General features: G+C 49.4%; 2 protein-coding genes across 6 annotated transcripts in view; one reads left to right on the top strand and one right to left on the bottom strand.

The window, feature by feature from the left end:
• The first annotated feature begins 424 nt into the window (after positions 1 to 424).
• Positions 425 to 4,269, top strand: LOC149358386 (uncharacterized). The gene has a single exon (XM_089568828.1). It carries the CDS (start codon positions 425 to 427, stop codon positions 4,016 to 4,018), a length of 3,594 nt encoding a protein of 1,197 aa, XP_089424954.1. The 3' UTR covers positions 4,019 to 4,269.
• A 1,270-nt stretch (positions 4,270 to 5,539) lies between these two features.
• Positions 5,540 to 18,505, bottom strand: part of LOC149358383 (uncharacterized) — an 80,072-nt gene continuing 67,106 nt past the window's right edge. For all 5 annotated transcript variants that reach the window (XM_089570454.1, XM_089570456.1, XM_089570453.1 and 2 more), the window contains 2 exons: positions 7,611 to 7,850; positions 5,540 to 6,127 (listed from right to left, as the gene is read on the bottom strand). In XM_089570454.1, the coding sequence (XP_089426580.1) occupies positions 5,898 to 6,127; positions 7,611 to 7,850 (470 nt within the window). In that variant the 3' untranslated portion in view covers positions 5,540 to 5,897. The remainder of the gene's footprint in view (positions 6,128 to 7,610; positions 7,851 to 18,505) is intronic.

Below are 18,505 nucleotides of genomic sequence, written 5' to 3'. Positions count from 1 at the left end.
CTGCTGAGCGCCTAGAACTCATCGGCTGCACAGGGCATGACTGATATATGCGCTTTGAGAAAAGCTGCCTGCAAAAAGTTCTAGCTTGGCGCCATTACTGCGTAGTTTACGAAAACAACTGTCGCCTAGATATGTGCGGCTACTTGGATGTTTTAGGTCTGTCTACGCAGCCGAGGCTTTTGTCTGGAATGAAGACCGCATGGGTGCTTCGCGGCGGCGCCATGGCAACAGCCATCAGTGGCGAAGAGAAAAAGCACTGTGGGCCGCGCGGCAGAGGGCGCTTGCGACGCCCGCGCAGCGCCTCCGGCCGTTGTGGCCTCAAGCTTGATGGAATAAGGATTCGCGGCGCCTGCTGGCGCCCGTGGCCGGCCGTGTGTTTACGCGGCAGCGCATGGACCGCGGAAGAAGCCGCTGAGCGGCCGCCATGTCCAAGAAGGGGGCGGGCCGCTCGGCGCCGGCCTTGCCACCCGGCAGGGGGGGCCGGGGAGGCGCCCCGGGTCGGGCTAGTCCCGGCCGCGGTGGGGCCTCCCCCGGCCGAGGAGGTCCTGGAGGGCCCCCACCACCGCCGCCCGCCGAGACACCGCTGGTCGAAATCTCACCGCCGACCGAGAAGGACATCGAGCGCAAGAAGCTCCGAGACATCATGGACCGCAAGGTACTCGTGTGGGACCGGATGATGGGCACCGACAAAGAGGATGACCGCAGACTCGGCATGGAGACGTTCAAGCGGCTCAGCGAGGACGAGATCGCGCTCGCCACCAAGAACCTATCCAAGGACAAGCTGAAGGAGTTCATCGACCTCAAGATACACTACTTCGACCAGCTGGCCAACGCGAGAAACCATGATAAGCGCGTCGAGGGACTGAGGCGCTTCAAGAGGGTGGGTGACGACGAGTTCAGCCTGGCCAAGATGATGGGGCCTGGGGACAGCCTCGAGGACATGGCCAAGATCCGCGACGAGCTCGACAAAAAGGAAGAGGCCAAGAAGGCTGAGGAAAAGAAGAAGAAAGATCTGCTCGACAAGATCAAGAAGCAGCAGCAGGACTTCGATCAGCGCCTTCCCAAGGTTAGCGTCAGCATGACCGACCCCACCTTGACGCCCCAGATGCTAGCCAAGCAACAGCTTATGCACCTCGCCGAAATCGAAAAGGCTGCCACAGAGAATGTTGCACAGGTGGCCTACGGCATGCCTCATCCTGACGTACTCGCACAGCAGCAGCATCTATTGGCTGCAGCAGCACAAATGCCTCAGATGATGCCGCCCTATTCGCCGATGTCTCCTTTCCCACCCATGATGCCGCCCATGTCACCCATGTCACCCATGCCACCGATGTCTCCGCCCATGTCGCCAATGCCGCCCATGATGCCCGGTGGATTCTACGGAGCAATGCCGTCCGAGCTTCCCGGTGCGCAGACCCCCCATAGCGCCTTTGGCACTGTTGCAATGGATTTGGACAACAAGATGCGTTTGCTTTCTCAACTCGAGGCAACTCGAACAGCGCTCCAGTCCCAACCCGTGGGCTCACGTTCTAGCATGGCGGATGAGATCAAGGCCAACTTGCGCAAGCTAAACCGCCTCAAGATGAGGCTGATCGACGAGATCCTTGGCGAAGGTGGCATGCCGCCGGGAGGCTTCGGGGAAGTTAGAACATTTGAACACGTGAGGAAGCATCCCGAGGGCGAAAAATCGAAAAAAGACCGTAAGATCATTGTGGAGTTCGTGGGTCCCGGTGGAAAAATATCAGAGCTTGATTTAGGGAAGGAGGTTGAGAAAATTGACAAAAAAGGCGGGGAGAAGAAGAAGACAATCGTTCTGGAGCAAGAATTTACCGGCGCAATGCAGTCGCCGTCTCTAACGAACACCACGACTTGTCCAGTGCACACCTGTCCGGCATACCAACAGTGCCTTGCCTACGGCTGCATGGCGTCAGCACCTGTGGGTTCCGTGTCGCAAACTGTGTGCCCAAACGAACAGCTTACCTACTCTCATCCCCAGCTAAACTACGCTTACCCTCCGCTGGATGTAAAGCCTGAAGTTATTTGGGAGAGGAAAGAGACTAAAACGTACGCCGACAAGTCGACCTTGATGGACCCGCCGGAGGCGTTAAGATACATGGACGCAGCCGTTATGTCCGACGACCAAACTGTTGTGAAGGAGGAGTATAACCACTACACGTGCGAAGAACCGGTGTTCGAGCCCACTCGAAATTCACCAGGGCTTTCTCCGCCCCCTGGATATCAGCTGATGAAACCAAACTACGTGCCCGTAGTGCCTGTATCTATGCTTCAACAAGGACTTTTGGACACTCGCGTCAGACCGCAACATGAAATTGGCATTTCCGCCATACCAATGGAAGACGACCCGGAGTATGCGCCCGCGTTCGGCCACCGCTCGTGCCCACCCGTTATATCAAAGACCACTATCGTCGTCAACAGAGCAGCAGACGAAGCAGCCTCGTCGCTTCCTGCCTCTCCAGCACCCGCTACGACTGTGGCCGTGGCAGCACCTAGCCCCGCGACCGTGGCAGCTAGTCCGGTGGCGATGGCAGCTAGTCCGGTGGCTGTTGCAGCTAGTCCGATGGCTATGGCACCCAGTCCGATACAAGTGGCGCAGAGTCCAGTACAGATGGGAGCAACTGCAATGCACATGGCCGCCAGCCCTATGCCAATGGTCTCAGCTGGTGCACCAACGCCAGTCATGATCCGTCGATCCCGCTCTTCCTCTTCCGGGCGTAGTGACGTTAACAAGAGGGTCCTCCATGCCAGCATGGAACGTCTGGCCAAGTCTATCGATGACATGTACACCACGCTCAGCTCTCCGACGAGAAGCAGGGCGAGGCGGCGGTCGAGGTCGTTCGACGATGACGACGACGATTCTGACGACTACATGACGATGACAACTCCACGGCGTCGGCGCAGGCGGCGTGTCTCCAGACGCAGAATGCCTAGGGACTATCCGGACCAATGGCGGGACGACGACTTTGACGAAGATGACGAAGAAATGGACGAGCCGACATTCAGAACGAGAAGGCGGGGCAGCTGGGGCGGCCGGCACAGGAGGAGCAGGTCGAGGGCATCGGATCAGGATGAGCTGCCTTCGCTCTGGGGCTGGCTCTGCCGGAGCCTCTGCAACCTTACAGAGGGCGCCGACCAGCGAATGCGCAACGAAGCCCGTGACATTCGAGTGCTGCAGATGGGCAACCGGATTCGCACCCTCATCCAGAATGTCATTCGGGTATCCAGAGAAGTCATAGAGGCCCGTAGGGCCATTCAACAAAGCGGCCTCAAAGGGGACGACTACACGAGGAACATCTTCACTGCCGAGAGCAAGCTGTGGGAGCTGATTGACTTGGAGGCACAGTTGGCCAACGAGTTGGCGCTCTATCGGCAGTCCGACCTCGCCACGGACGACCAATACTTTCAGGGCCTAGCCAACGCCGAAGACAAGATACGAAGGCTAATCGGCGTTGAGACCCAGCTGGCGCGCGAAATCGGCAACTGGCGCAAGTCATCTGGCAAGAAGCTCGGCTCGCCTTCCAAGACAACCATATACACGGCGCTGTCGCGGCTGCCGTCCCTGCCGTCCATGCTTGGCCGCTCGTCAGGCACGCGCACGAGCTCGTTCTTCTCGTCGTCACCCAGTGCGACGACGTCGGCGGCAGGCACGACAACGACAGCTTCGACATCGGGCTCGGCGACGCCTTCAGGGACCGCGACGCCAACGAGCGCGGCGTCAGGAGCGGCCGGCAGTGCTACTACGACCGCCAGCTCATCCAGCACCGCCGGCAGCAAAAAGTCTGCAAAGTCTAAGGGCTCGAAAAAGAAAAAGAAGAAGAAGGCGAAATCGAAGAAGAAAAAGAAGTCCAAGGGCAGCTCCAAGAAGAAGAAGAAGAGGAAGAGGCGGTCCAAGAAGTCCAGCAAGAAGAAGAAGAAAAGGCGCAGACGCAAGAGCAAGTCCAAATCCAGCAAGAGCAAAAAGCGCAGGAAGAAACGTAGGCGGAAGAAGAAAAAGAAGTGAGCGAGGTTCGGGGTGTCTCGTGGGTGTTCATCATCGTAACGCGGCTGATTCGATCAAGGACGCGCCGCCAGTCGGCGCCTCTGTGAGCTTGTGCCGTGTAAACTTCTGCCGTGCAATGGAAACGCCTTTGGACACGCTGGCAACCGGTATAATGTGCGCTGTGTCCAGGATGGCGTATCTTCGAGTTGAGCACATGGCATCATCTTTCGAGTCTCGGCGTCCCTTGGCCAGATGTCCCCAAAAGGCGACCTGTCTTCGTTCCCCACGTGCAAGTTCCGGCGCGGTACAAATTGATCAGTTTATAATTAGAATGAAATACAGACGTAGCAGTTGTCACCTTCCCTCTTGAGCTTCTTGATTCTGTTCATCATCGCAAACAATTGGCCTCTATAGTTGCGAGGACTGGGTCCACTCACGGAGGGTCGTAGCAGGCTTGGCGTTAATTGATACCTTCATTGTAGCACGGCAAGTTAGCGAAAACTTGAGCGATGCTGCACCTATATTTGTCGGATGGTTAGTTGATGGTTGGCAAAACCCTCAGGGCTCCAAGGCACGCAGTTTCGAAGATCTCCCGATTAATTTCGACCACCTAGGGCTCTTTAGCGGCAACCGCAATCACGTACTTGGGCGTTTTGGCGTTTCGTCTCAATCCACCGTCCATCTTTTATATCCGTGATTTAAGAACGTGTAGTCGGGGACAAAAGTCTCTGGACCACGTGTTCCTGAAACGAAGCCGATACCTCTATTAACAACAGGCGGCTGGAGACCACACTTTTGGACGTGAAAGAGCAAAATTTTGACTTTCACCTCGACAAGTGTGGTTTCCAGCCGACGGCTAATAGCAAAGGTATCGGCTTCGTTAGAGGAACATGTGGTCTAGAGACTTTTGTTCCCGACTGTACGTACAGTAGATTTTGGCAACATGCCAGTCCTCGAGTCCTTGAGAAAGGCAATGACAATCTGCTAAATGCAGTTTTAACTTTTTAATGAAGGCAGCAGGGGTACCTTACAAGTAAGTTTGCAATTCGAAGCGAATTATGCGGCAATAGTTTTTCAAAGTGAATCTAAAGTTTCTGAATTACAGCCAATGTTTTTAGGTTGTCAGTATGACACGAAATAATGACAGCGCGATACTCGACACGTAGTCCAGGCAGTCAGCTTTACTACGGATGGTGACAAGTGTAGGGGAGCAACAGACTCTCTACGACTAAGTTTTAAAAGTTGGATGAGAAATGATACGTCGTAGGTCCCCGATGGATCAAAGAGCAAGGAATATACACTATATTTTTTAAATATTTTATGAGAATGACATCATCTGAGCGCGACTTTGACTAATTTCTCAAACTTTAAAATAATTAGAAATTATTAGAAGCTTCTGAATGCATAATGCGACACCCGAACGCAACGTGACTGCAGTCACGTTGCAGCAGTTAAAAAAAATGTTCAGACCACTTTCTTGAACCAAGTACGACTTCTCGTACGCGGACAAATATTTGGCGATGGAATACAAAACACCACATCTGCTTGCATGCTCAGCAATTTTATTTATATCCGTGAAGAAAGTATTTCCCAACAATTTCCTGTAGCATCCACTTTCACAACCTGAGCCGTGTCAAGTATATTCCCGGTCTAAAAACGATGTGGTGCGAGTTGTGTTTGTGTGTTCGTACGAAGTAAAAAAACATGCTGCCAGTGATATAAGGCCTAAATGTATACGTTATGCTTTCAATGTCGAATGATGGCCGAAATGTGTTTGCCTATTAACTTTCGCTAAAACGTGCGGGCGCTTGTGTCCCGGCGCCCAGCGGACGTCAGCCACAGACGAGAGCCATCGTGTGTTCCTTCAGCGACGTGCCCATTGCGGCGTCGAGTCGACGCCTTAGGGCGGTCCGCAGGCGTCCTTGTGGTTGGTCAGTGCCGCCCCGTACCACTCCAGCTCTCCGATGAGCTTGGCCATGCGCTCGGAGAAGCCGCTGTCGGTCGCGCTCCCATCTTCCGAGAGCAGGTCCTGGATCTTGGCGTTGAGGCTGATGAAGGGAACCGTAACCATGCCCAGCTCGCCCAGGAAGCTGCGGAGCTGCATTGCGGCGGCGAGCCCGGCTCCGACACCTGCGCACGGAAGAGGCCCGGATGTTGTCTCCAGTACGGTGCACACTCGTTAACAATACATAGCGTTAACGAAGAAATGATTGCAAACATTGAAGGTTAATTAGTGTGACAAATTGAAACTTGAGGCTAAAGAAAAGGTCGGAGGCTTACGAAAAGGCTCAAAATCAAATTGAGGAGAGCGCTGCGAACTGTGGAAAGAAAATTGACGGGCCATCATATGATGTGATTCGACAAATCTGCGGTAGCAGGACCATTGGTATTACAGTTCGCTTTCACGATGACCATCTCCGCATTGCGTCTTTGAATTTGATTTCGCTGACGCCTTTTCCATCCGCTGCTGCTTGGGCTTCTGGAAGATGGAGGCTTCTGGAGGATGGAGATGGGTGAAAGGGGAGGAGGCTCTTGGAGGGTACAGGTGGCGGTGGGGGTAGATCTTCTGCAGGGTTGGGTTCTGTGAACCTGGGTGAACGGGTGGTGAGTCTCTGATACAAAGACATTGACATTTTCGCCTAATAAGGGCTATACTGCTAACGCAGTAAAATAATAGGTGTGTATGTCGACGAGCAATGTGAAGAAGTGTACGTACTCAGTCTGCAATAGAGGAGGAAGTAGACTTGGCGCATTAGGATAACAAAGTATTAGAGAAGTAAACGTAGAAGATGCCGGCAGAAAGTAAGGTGTGCAGATGAGATCAGGCAATTGGCGCTAATTGGAGATCCATGGGAAGTGACTTAGACATGCTGCGGTCGGTGCTGGGGCTGGGGCGAGGATAAAGGCGAATAGCAGCTAGCATCTATCCCCAGCGCAAGGCTTCAGGGGAGATTTACTCCGGCATTGGTCATGTGTGCGGAAGACGGGTGCACTTCTTGGCATGCGACAATTTAGGACGTTCTGTTCGCGCGATTTCTGGACGCTCCCTTCAGGCGTGAACTTTACTGCTTCCGCATCCAGCTGCCGAACAAATTCACCTCGCGCGCTACTGTCTGCCGTTTTCTAAGGTCCAGGGCCGCAATTGACACCTGCAGAGTTCCATGATTGGTCACCAAACGAGCGCTGACTGATCACAACTGCCAGCAGGAAACGTATGGAGACTAATCACGAAACGCAGTGCGTAAAAAAAGTTTCATGATATTTTCTCATGACCAGCTCGATCGGTCAACGGGACTTATGAGTCGCTAGGCAATTTGAACATAGCGCTATCCTCTACGAGGTCAGTTCATGCGGGCATACAGCTACGCCTGCATAGTGCGCTCACACCAGCGCATCAAGGCAATCTGAGCATGCGCACTTGGGGCCTCGCATGAAGCGGGGGCTTCATGGTAACAGCGGCCTTCGTGCCATCGGTTAGAACCGCATGGCCTGACAAAATCGTTGTTGCTACATTAACACGCCCCGAACTTGGTTCGCACAGAAGGGAATACCACAGCAAGGATGTGGAGAGGACGTATGAGGGAGCACGATCGCCACCCATGCATATACGCACCGATGGTGTACGAGACGATGGCGCACGGCTTGTGGCGGTACGAGTCCGGGGGGAACTGGTCCATGGCGCTCCCGAGAGCGGGTGCGATGCATCGGTTGTACTCGGGGCACAGCACCACGTAGCCCTGTGCCGCCTTGACCCGCTCGTGCAGCTGCGTCAGCCACGCGGGAGGCGTCTCGTCCGGACCGTGGAAGTGCAGCGGCTTGCGCACCGCCAGCAGGTTGGGCTCGTCCTCGGGGTCTGCGACAGTTGCAGGAAGACGCCGTGTCGCGCTTGGCTATTGGCAACAACGCCTGAGAGGCGCACGCACGTAGAAACAAATAGTGTGGAAAAGCGCAGCGCTTACTGTAACCAGTGAACCTTTAACTTACAGCAAAGAACATACATATGTGCAGCTAAATGCATTAAAAGGAGCGCTTCTTTCCAGGTACTGTTTTGCTGTCCGAGAGCATCGCGCTTGCGTGACAGCTAGGTAAATACGACCGTCCTTCACTAATATCCGTTGTCATTATTTCAAGTGCCTCATTCTCATTTCCATCCCCTATTTGCCATCCCTCAGTGCAGGGCAGCCAACGGGAACACTCTTCACGCTCTTCTAGCATGGTATATTGGTATATGCATGGTATGGTATGGTATGGTATGGTATGGTATGGTATGGTATGGTATGGTATGGTATGGTATGGTATGGTATGGTATGGTATGGTATGGTACAATATGGTAATGTTATGATATCGCATGGCATTGCATGACATGACATGACATTGCACTGTATGGTATGGTATGGTATGGTATGGTATGGTATGGTATGGTATGGTATGGTATGGTATGGTATGGTATGGTATGGTATGGTATGGTATGGTATGGTATGGTATGTTACGTGGGGATGAACATTCCAAAGCGCCGCTCGTTGGCTATGAAGGACGCCGTAGTGTAGGACTCCTAATTAATTTCGACCACCTCGGGTTTTTCAACGTGCACCGACATCGCATAGCATGCAGGCATTTTGCATATCACCTATATCGAACTGCGCTCGTCGTGGCCGGCGTTCGATCCTGCGACTTTGGGTGCTCACCAGGCGAACTTCATAGCCACTATAAGTCACCACGGCTGGTGGAAACCTTCTTCTTACCCTCCCAGCCTTCCTTCTCTCTCGATCCAGAACCAATCATATTTTACTTATGCGTGGAACATGAGACACGGCGTGCAAGCTTTCCCCGCCACTAGACAGCTCTACTCGGGGCGACTGCAGGGAAAGGCGTGGAGGACGGCACCTCATTGAGTAGCCGCGCTCCTCAACCTTGCTGTTCAGACCGAAGAGGAGTGCGCTGAGAATAAGTCGGACCTCTTTACAGATCTGAGTGCTCCTGCGGTCACCGCGGTCATCGTGGAACGTGAGGAATAAATTCCCCAACATCGTTCAACGCGGCGATATGGGCAGAAAACATACGCTGTATACACATACCGGGACGTGCACAGTGTGTTCATATCGGCACATACGCTGTAATTTTTTTTTTTAAGTGTGGTGGAATTGCAAGATAATTACCAGCGCCGGAATTCCATCACTGCCGGTGGTAATTAACCATATCTAAAAGCGATGTGTGCCTGGGAAAGAAGATATTGCAAGCTTCCATTTGAATGTAAGCTTTTTTCATTTAATGTCATCATCATCATCATCATCAGCCTGACTACGCCCACTGCAGGGCAAAGGCCTCTCCCATGTCTCCCCAATTAGCCTTGTCCCTCGCCAACTGCGGCCACCATATCCCCGCAAACTTGAATGTAAGCTCTTTCAGTTTTATCGTTTAATCACAGAATTGCAGCCCGGTAAACAAAGCTTATCGAACACCGCTCGTACTAAGTGGGAACGCTGCAACTTCCTTTCTAGGGTTGTTTCACGAGGAAACCGCGGCTAAACGCCCCGTCCGTCCGCCCCCGTATTATCAGCGAGCGGCCGGCCTTGTGCCACATCTATACGACAGGCTCGCGCTTCCGCTAAGGAGTCCTTCTCGACGCTTACTTAGCCCTCGATAGAACAACACGCACTCCAGACAAGGTCCCGCGCTATTCTTCGAGTCTTGGAGTGCCACCGATTTCTTCTCTTATACGCCGCTCGCATCTCCACGAATGAGCCCCTAGGTTTCTTTACAGACCGGTAACTGAAAACTTGAAAATCATACTTGCATGGTCTTGTAAAAAGCTGCATAAACCTAACCACAGCGAAATCCATTTCCTCGCGTCTGTTCAAAACGCACATGCGCTCAAGTGTTATGTACATCATTTTTTTTTTTTCAAGCCGGGAGCGGAGGACTATCAAGGAAGTCAACATGCGTATAGGTTGTGGGTTCGGGTCCCACCGGCGGCATATGGTTGTTTTTTCTTCTGCTTTCTGTAAAATTAGCTCCTGTCCGGAATTATTATCCAATTAATTTTCTCCACTAATCCGTACCAAAACGACAAAAAAGGAAATTAAGATTCCTTTATGATTTCCTTGATTCAGTGACTAGTGGCTTCTTTCGCGTGTATATCTTAACGATCCCCTCATCTCTCTATCCTCGTCTGCTCCCTGAGGGCCACGAGGCGCGCCACAGCGGGTTACAAAAAAAAAAAAATGCGTTTTTCGACAGTCCTTAATTATTACCAAAGTTAATTCTACATTGGCATCTTTAGAAACGCGCCGTACTAAAGCACGCGATAAATACTGATACATGGGATATACCTCGCTTTCACGCTAATCATAAACTAAAGCTGCTATCTTATAACGTACACCCTCTGTAAAAAGTACGCGGCCCAAGGGGTTTGCTTGTGAGGCCTGCTGTGTACCTAGTTCTGCATCCTCAGCGACCGTAATCTCTAGAAAGAGGGATGGCTTCACTTCCTCAATCCTCCCAAGCTTTAGACTGCTAGATGTGTGTGCTAGGGAGCCCCGCTAGACAGCTTAGAAGCAAACCATTTGGCTGTATACTTTTGACGGGGCTGTACCTCAAGTTCTAAACACACATGAACATTCTATGGGTAATAGCAAAACATAGCTACTAAAATATTTGGCTGAAATATAATTTTCTGTCTTCGCCCATCAGCTAGCCGTCCTGGCAATATAGCTTGTAGTTGTCAGAGCGACCGCCTGGACAGATGGCGGTCCTGGATTCAGTCCCCGAGCCAGGAAGGATTTTTATTCAAATGTGAAGCTCTCAAATATGTATGGCTTTCCTTTCTAGCAGCAAGACTGCGCTTGGGTAGGTGTTAATGAGTAATTACTGCCTTATTATAAAATAACTCTGTTCATTGCCGCAACCATTGGCCTCAATCTACTGTACGTTTTCCCTAAACGCATTTGTTGACATTGTACTTTTATACTTTTAATTCAAACTTTTGTAATGACCCCTTCCGAGAGCTGACCGTACCATAAATAAACGAACAAACAATGACGCTGATCGCTCATCGCTACGCCACTTCTTCACTTTATTCCTTCCTTTCTGTAACCGTCAGTATGCTGCGCTGGGCGATGGAGGACAGGCGCCGGAAAGCGCAGTTTAGTCACTGCAGTGACTACAGCATACAGTACGTCACACGCGGTATCAGAAGCAGGTCAACGGAAGTTGATTAATTCTTCCTGGGTTAGTGCACTACGAACCAGCTCGGCGCGAACAGGAATGTTTTATCGCGCGCTGATCGGTCGAGAGCCAACCATGAGCGGCCGGCGCATCTGCGGACGCTGAGTAGGTCGTTGATATTTGGCCCTATACAATAAACGCGGTACAGTGATCTGCATCGAGGGCGGGGAACGCTACCCGCGACATAAACAAGCCTATCTCAAGCGAGGCGATCATTTACCGTCGTGTGAACCCCTTCGTCACGTTGTGCTGGGCCGCAATTCCCGCGAAAAATTAAAAAAAAAAACTGCCACCTGGTGATTCCCGATTATACACAGGACAATATTTACATAACTATAGATGCCCCTCCTGTCACGCACTGCATATAGAGCCCCTGGCTGCACACTGTTATCACCTCCACTTCACCTATCAAAAAACCTATCATGGCGTTTTAAGTATCAGACCAACTAGCCTGACAACTCTTGGTAATGTTTACCTCTACTGCACTATTTCTCTGCCATACACAGTATTTAAGAGTAGTTGTACTGGTATTAGTAGTATCTTTAGTTCTAATATTTCATGTACACGTTCACGGCGTTCAAAGCCAAGTGTGACTTCAGGACTAACCCGGCAAAGCCGGGGAGACTACAACCCAGCAAAATAAGTTTATATCGATAGACACTGAGGCATACCACCAATATATGGTGGTGATCATGTATTTTTACGGCGCAAGGACATTTTTGGCCACAAACCGCCATGGCGCAAGGTGTTTTCGCACTGCTCTAGGTGGGGTCAGACACATTTCGTACAGAAGAGCAAGTTGCTGGGCTAGTTGGTACTGTTGCATCTGTGTACGTCCTTCCTTGTTTCTTGTGTCCCGTTTTTTGCGCTGCTCCACCAAGATGCATTTCGTAAGCACTTCACCCCAGTTAAGTCGAGCACCAAGCCAGGGGAAAGCTTGTACCATTTGCATCACCGGTAGGTACCCGGCGGCACTGCAGGGATCGAACCCCGTACCTCCCTCGTGCTCAAACCACAACAGTAATATACAACTCAAGAACGAAGCGGCTTTTCCCTTTCAAAGGACCGCCTTCAAGCCAGTGGTGTCGGCCGATTATCACAAACCTGCTAGCTTGACAATGCAAGGAGTGACAGATGAAAAGGGATAGTCCCTTCCCTCTATGGTCGGGGATAGTCCCTTCATTGTCATACTAGCAGGGTCATGAGAATCGGCCGACGCCATTGGCTGGAAGGGAGGGGGGTCCTCTGACGGGGAAAAGCCCCTTGCTTCTTGAGTTGTATCCGACTACAGGCCAGTACAGCTGCGGTACCAATATATGGATTGGTTTCATTAATAGTTGCGCAGAATAATAACAATATTCTCATGTGCTGAAGCCGAGAGTGCGGCTCTAAAGCGAACCAGAGCAGCGCTTGGGCGTTTCGACAACTCGGGGCTCTGCATAACATTGCGCAGTAGACTCATTACGCGGGAGCTCTTGCATTTTGCCGCCACCGATACGCGGCCGCTGCAGCCGCCCGGTGCTGGTAGCACAGTGTGCGTAATTACCCACTGGTTCCCCGAGACGGGCAAAGCAAGAGGCACAAACGTCGACAGCCGCGTAAACAACGAGAAAGAAAGCGAAACGCCCAGCGAACACGATTTCAGCCCGGCGCGTCCTTCGGTGGTCGTATATGGAAGCAGCGCAGAGGCGTGGACGTGAAAAGAGGACACAAGTAGGGCGCTGACTTACGACTGATTTCACTGAGGCTTTTTCACTGCTTTATACAGGGTGTTTCGCCCTAGACTTCTCGCAATTTTTTAAAAAAGGTTTGTTGAGTTAGAAGAGCGTCTTTTTAGGCATAGCATTGCCAGCGGAGTAGTACATCATAATTAGAGGCCGGATTTTTAGGCACTAGAAAGCAAGTTTTAGGCGCCATAAATAGGCGGCTAAAATTGCATTTTAGGCACCTAACGGAGAAAAATAGGCACTATAAACTTTATCAAAAGTGCACACAGTTCCGAACTTCAGCGCGCAGTATCTGCCGTAAAATAAAACAAAAACACAGCAAGAATGAACACCTTGACAGGAGACTATGTATTTATAAATTGATAGAAACATTGTCAATTCAAAGCATCTCACAAATGAGTTCAGTCTTCGCTCACACAAGAATTGAACTTATTTATTGTAGGCATACACGATGCTTCAACATTAATAAATATGTTGTCATTTGTGTAAACAGTGTTTTATAGTTTGTGGCTTCACGTGTCTGGAGCCACGCGACTATCAAATGGTGCTTGCCATTAGAAGGGCCTGGAAACCATAAATACGACATGCTAGAAAATGTTACACACAGTGCTGTTTGATGCGGAATATGCCGAAAAGAATCATAGTTCTGCATTGGCCTACGTACATCCATGAAGATCCATGGTAAAATAAACATCATCCATTTAGAAGTCACTGTTAAAGCTATGGAAGCAGTAGCAGACAAGCGCCATCTCCAGGTTGATGGACTCAAATTTATGCCTCTGATGCCGGAAGAGTGGCCTTCATGCAAGCATTAAATAAACATTTTTTAAGTCATTCACTTTATGGTTTGAGTGCACGAATGCGTTTTCGTATGCACGCACGACTGCCAGCTGTCTAGTGTGGCCTGCTCCAACAAGATTACCGCCAAATGCCATTTGATGAAGATGGCATGCGGCTGGGGCACAAGGAACGAAAATAAGGCAGGTTACCCAGGTGGAAATTTTAATCAGTTAAACTGTTTCCAGCAGGTTTATGGAACATTTTACAGTTGGTTTCAATTGGAACCAACTGGGAATTATTTGGACGAACCTATAACTTACTCCGTATACTTTCCGAAATGTAGTGCCATCTGGTCAACTACCACTTTAACAGCCAAAGTCATCAACAAGCTGCCACGATAAAATGGAAGAAATTAGGAAAAATGTTGCCACGTGTGTGTTCTACTCAAAACCGAAATGGATTCGAAAGCAAAAAGAATCTGAAAGCAAAACCACAGCGTATTTCAGGCCCCTTTTCTGTAAAATAGGGCATTTTTAGGCACCGACATCGGAAATATAGGCATTTATAGGCACTGACACTCAAAATAGGCATTTATAGGCACTATAAAAAGAGTATTAAACATATTGTCAACACCTAATTCATGCTCATATGTAAAAATGGTGCGCCTACGAAGCGTTGGAAAAAATAGGCATTTGCCTAAAATCCGGTCTCTAATCATAATACAGCTAAAACGTGCCAACTGGCTGGCTGGTTAACTAATATTCAGTATAGTTAACTTTTGAACTATTACTTTTAAGCTCCTTACTTATTAATAAGGTGTGTAGCCCATCGTAAGAAATATCTATATCAGTTTTCACAGTTTCTAAAACGCGGAAACCTCGGCGCTGTGGCCCAACAAATGTTGGCTACATCGCGGCAAAATAAATGTGCTTTCGAGAAGCTTGCAGGCAAAGCAACCTCTCCACTGCACCTAACTCGCCGAAACAGCCAAAATGTGTTGGACGACAGCGCCGAGAGTAACCGCGTTTTCGAAATTCTAAAAACTGGTATGAATACTAAAGACGGTGACATACACGCTTCTCAATAGTTAAGGAGCCTAACTGTAATAGTTAAAAAGCTAACTTTTCCATGTTAGTAAAGAGCCTGCTAGTTAGCACATCTTAGCTGTATTCCTATGTACTATACCGCTGACAACGCAATGCCGAAGAAAACGTTCTTCTAACTGAGAAATCCCATTTTTAAAGATTGTGTAGCGTATAAACTGTGGCAAGCAACCTCATGTAAAGACACGCAAAAATGACAAAGAAATGGTGACATATGAACGATTGTGCGCACTTTTTTTTATCGATCTTTTAGAAAAGTTCCTTCTCGGTCAGTTCCGTCCGGAAAGTGTGCAATAAACACTGTACAGTGAATTCCAACCACAATCGGGTCACCAACGGACAACCCGATGAACTCTTAGAGTTAATAGTTAAACGTTATTTGGCATGGTCACGTTAATTTGCACGAATCGCACATGTGGCGTATAGGATGTACATATGATTGAATCGAGTTACTGGGGTGTACGTGCTCTTCGAAACTACACTGGCTGTGAGAGAACGGCGTTCTACGTACACTCTCAGAAAAAAACCGGCCCAGGGGGGAGTAAAGACAACCTTAGTCCTAAAAAGGGCTCTTTAGTCCCTAAATTTGCACACGACACACTCCTTGCCAAAAATGCGCGCCGTGCGCAAACTCAACGGACTAACTGCCGAGAAAGAGACTAACGGGAGGCGAATCGCAGCACAGCAGCACGCGAAAATTGCGCGAGAAGACTCCGACTGCAATAGTACTCGATTTTTGAAGCGCATGGATGTCGTCTAAGGCCAGTGAGGGCACTGCCGCTGCCTGTGACGAGGCGGATACCGTTTTCCGTGAGAAATAGGCTTCGTGCCACCGAAACGGCTGGCAGCTGTGCAAGTGCATAAACAATTACTACGAACTTCAATACGTGACAAATGTGAGTTGTAAAAGTTAGGGTTGAGCAAGTACACGTAGTTTCATACCGTTGCCGTTGTTTACGAGCTTATGTGATGCTGTGTAAGTATCGGCGACACTTAGCAGTCAATTCCCTGTCACCGCTCTCCGCCGGTAACAAAAAACGAAGTGAACCATCGCCTTCTACCTTTGTTTTCAAGAGGCTCTAATGTGCAGCTGCCAATTGCAAGGAAGAAGACCACCTTATACGCAAAAAAAGAAAGAAAAAGAAAACCACTGTTGTGGTTGTGAAGTACCGGCCGTAATGTATACACAGTTCAGCACTTCTTTTTTGGCCAAAACGTGATTTAGACCGTTGTGCGTGCGCATTAAGCTTACCGCAGGTTTTTTCAAAAGCATATGACACCAAAACCACCACACTGTGATAACAATTTGAGCGGTACAGACAGACCGTGTGTGTGTTTCGCATACAAGGCTTTTATTTTCTACCGTGGACTGTCCTCGGTGGTGGCGTAGTCATATCCGCGCTCGGCTCATAATCCAAAGGTTGTCGGTTCGAATCCTGGTGTTTTCATGTATGTTTATTTCTGTTTCCTTTATCGTTGTTATATGTGTGAAGTTCTGTCGGAAACTATCCCGCTATAAATTACGCTGGAAATCACGCGTCGTTTGCATTTTTTCATTAAATGTCTGCTCCCGGGGACTAACGGTTGCACCCTTTGGAAGGGGTGCAACAGTTACACCCTTTGCAGTTAGTCCCGAAAAGGATGATTACCAGTGGCAGGTCAGTTAGTCCCTAAAAAGACTAACCTCTCGCCCCCTATTCGCCCCTTTTTTCTAAGAGTGTAGAGCCGTCCCAGGTAACTCCGCACACTCTGCGTGAGTTTCCTTAACTTCGACCGAAATCTCTATACCGCTTTTTGTTTCCAGTCGCGCGAGCAAGTGCGGCGGATGCAGCGGCCATCAACCCTGCGATCTTGTGCTCACATGAAGTTGGCAGCGTCTTAAACATAGATTGTGCAGAATTGCAGTCAGGCAGTGTAGCTCAAATACAAAGATCGCACGATCTAGGAAGAGTTCTTTTCTCGGAAAACTTTGCCGGAACGCCTCAACACGTGTTGAGGACCCTACAGATACGAAACTCTTCCGTCTCGTCTTGAAAGGTTGTTTGACGTTGCCTGCTTCCTCTAGCGCGTATGCTTCGATGCGCTGTAAATCATGCGGAGTTCCCCAATCACACCATTTTCGAAGCCCATAAATTCGCCATTGTCTTTAAATACAACCGTTATCCTGCACTACTAACTTTATTTCACCTCTCTCTGCTTCTGAGCCACCAATCTTCCAATCGTCTTTTGCAAACTTCTACCGCATATTCTTTCTCAGGACTATTGTTATCTCTAAACCCTAGGGCCTCAGAGAGAGTGACTGTGCCTGCATCGACATCCGGATGGATACCACCACATTCTATCATAAGATGTTCAATTGTTTCCACAGATTTACCACACACTGCACATGTGTCACCTTCTTGCTGAAATTTCTGTTTGTAGAGTAGGGCACCGCCTCACCCTGATCTAGCTTTAAAGAGTAGGGCATGGCCTCTTCAGTTATCATAGAGCGATTCCTTCCTGATTTACCTTTTCCAGTTTAAACACGGTTATACAGTCTACTTCTTTTCCATTGAATTAATCCAGTTTTTACCATCTGCGTTTTTGCTTGTCGCTTAAAGTTCTTTATTTTTCCGCCCTTATTTCCTGACTGGCTAGTTTCCTAGTGCTTTTCCGCCGCTATGTGTGTATAAGTACTTAAACTCGTGTGTGTCTCCAGCTCTCCGCAATTCGCTTATTTTTTACGACTGTTTCCAATGCTTTTAACACCGTTCCCTTGCTTCTTGGACCAAGTTAATTAATAGCTTTGTTGGAATTTCATCTATCCCTGCGGATGTGCATTTAGGAATATTTGCTTCCGCCTTTTTCCAGTTAAGGCTGGTCAGTTCTAAGCTCCTTACTACTACGATGTCCTGTATTGCTCCCTCACTCAAGGAGATTACCATATCGTCGCTACTAAGTGACTCAGCTATCACTGATGTAATGTATTTCACAGCCTCGTCTCTTAAACATTTCCCTCGGCATCTTGAATCCGTTCCTGTTTTCCTTGATTACTTTTACCCAGAGAGCTTATATGGTTCCGGAATTTCCTTGGCGCACTCCTTTAGTTGCGTCGCGAACTCAGCCATCCAGCGATCTGTGGACTGTTTTATTTTACCCTGGACGAGTACATGTACTGCCAGTTCTGTACACTCGCTCCCGTCTCCTATATCAGCGAGCGTACCATCCCCTTTTACACTGCAGACGCAGTGTACGCACTGCACGCACTAAGGCAAGGACCGTGTAGTGAGATGGGTGCAAAATGTCGCCTGTTTTTAATTTAATTCAAGTACGTCAATGCTTAGAGCAGTGCCACTATAGGGTAAAACAAGTTGGGCTAGTTGGTTTGATATTACTTTTCGTAGCAGCGTGAAGCAACTTGACCACAAGTCAAGGGCGACACTAGAAAACTCTGAAGTTCAACTTTCTTTTTGAAATAGATCGCCGAATCTTTACATATATGCCCGCGAAAAGCGCCCACCGAGAGCCACAGATGTCCGCACGCGGCCGAAGGGGTGAGAAAAACAGTAAAAAAGTTCTGCCGTAGTTCAATACCACAATCAGAGAAATTAAAACCAAGCGCGATTGTATGGGATCTTTTTCTTTTTTTTTTTTCATGATACGCGGTTTACGTGATGTGAACAAAACCGAACTCT

Source organism: Amblyomma mixtum, chromosome 2 (assembly GCF_055824585.1).
Source record: "Amblyomma mixtum isolate Tamu chromosome 2, ASM5582458v1, whole genome shotgun sequence".
Taxonomy (NCBI): domain Eukaryota; kingdom Metazoa; phylum Arthropoda; class Arachnida; order Ixodida; family Ixodidae; genus Amblyomma; species Amblyomma mixtum.
The sequence above is the reverse complement of the archived record's forward strand: the minus strand, read 5'-3'. Positions and strand labels throughout refer to the sequence as shown.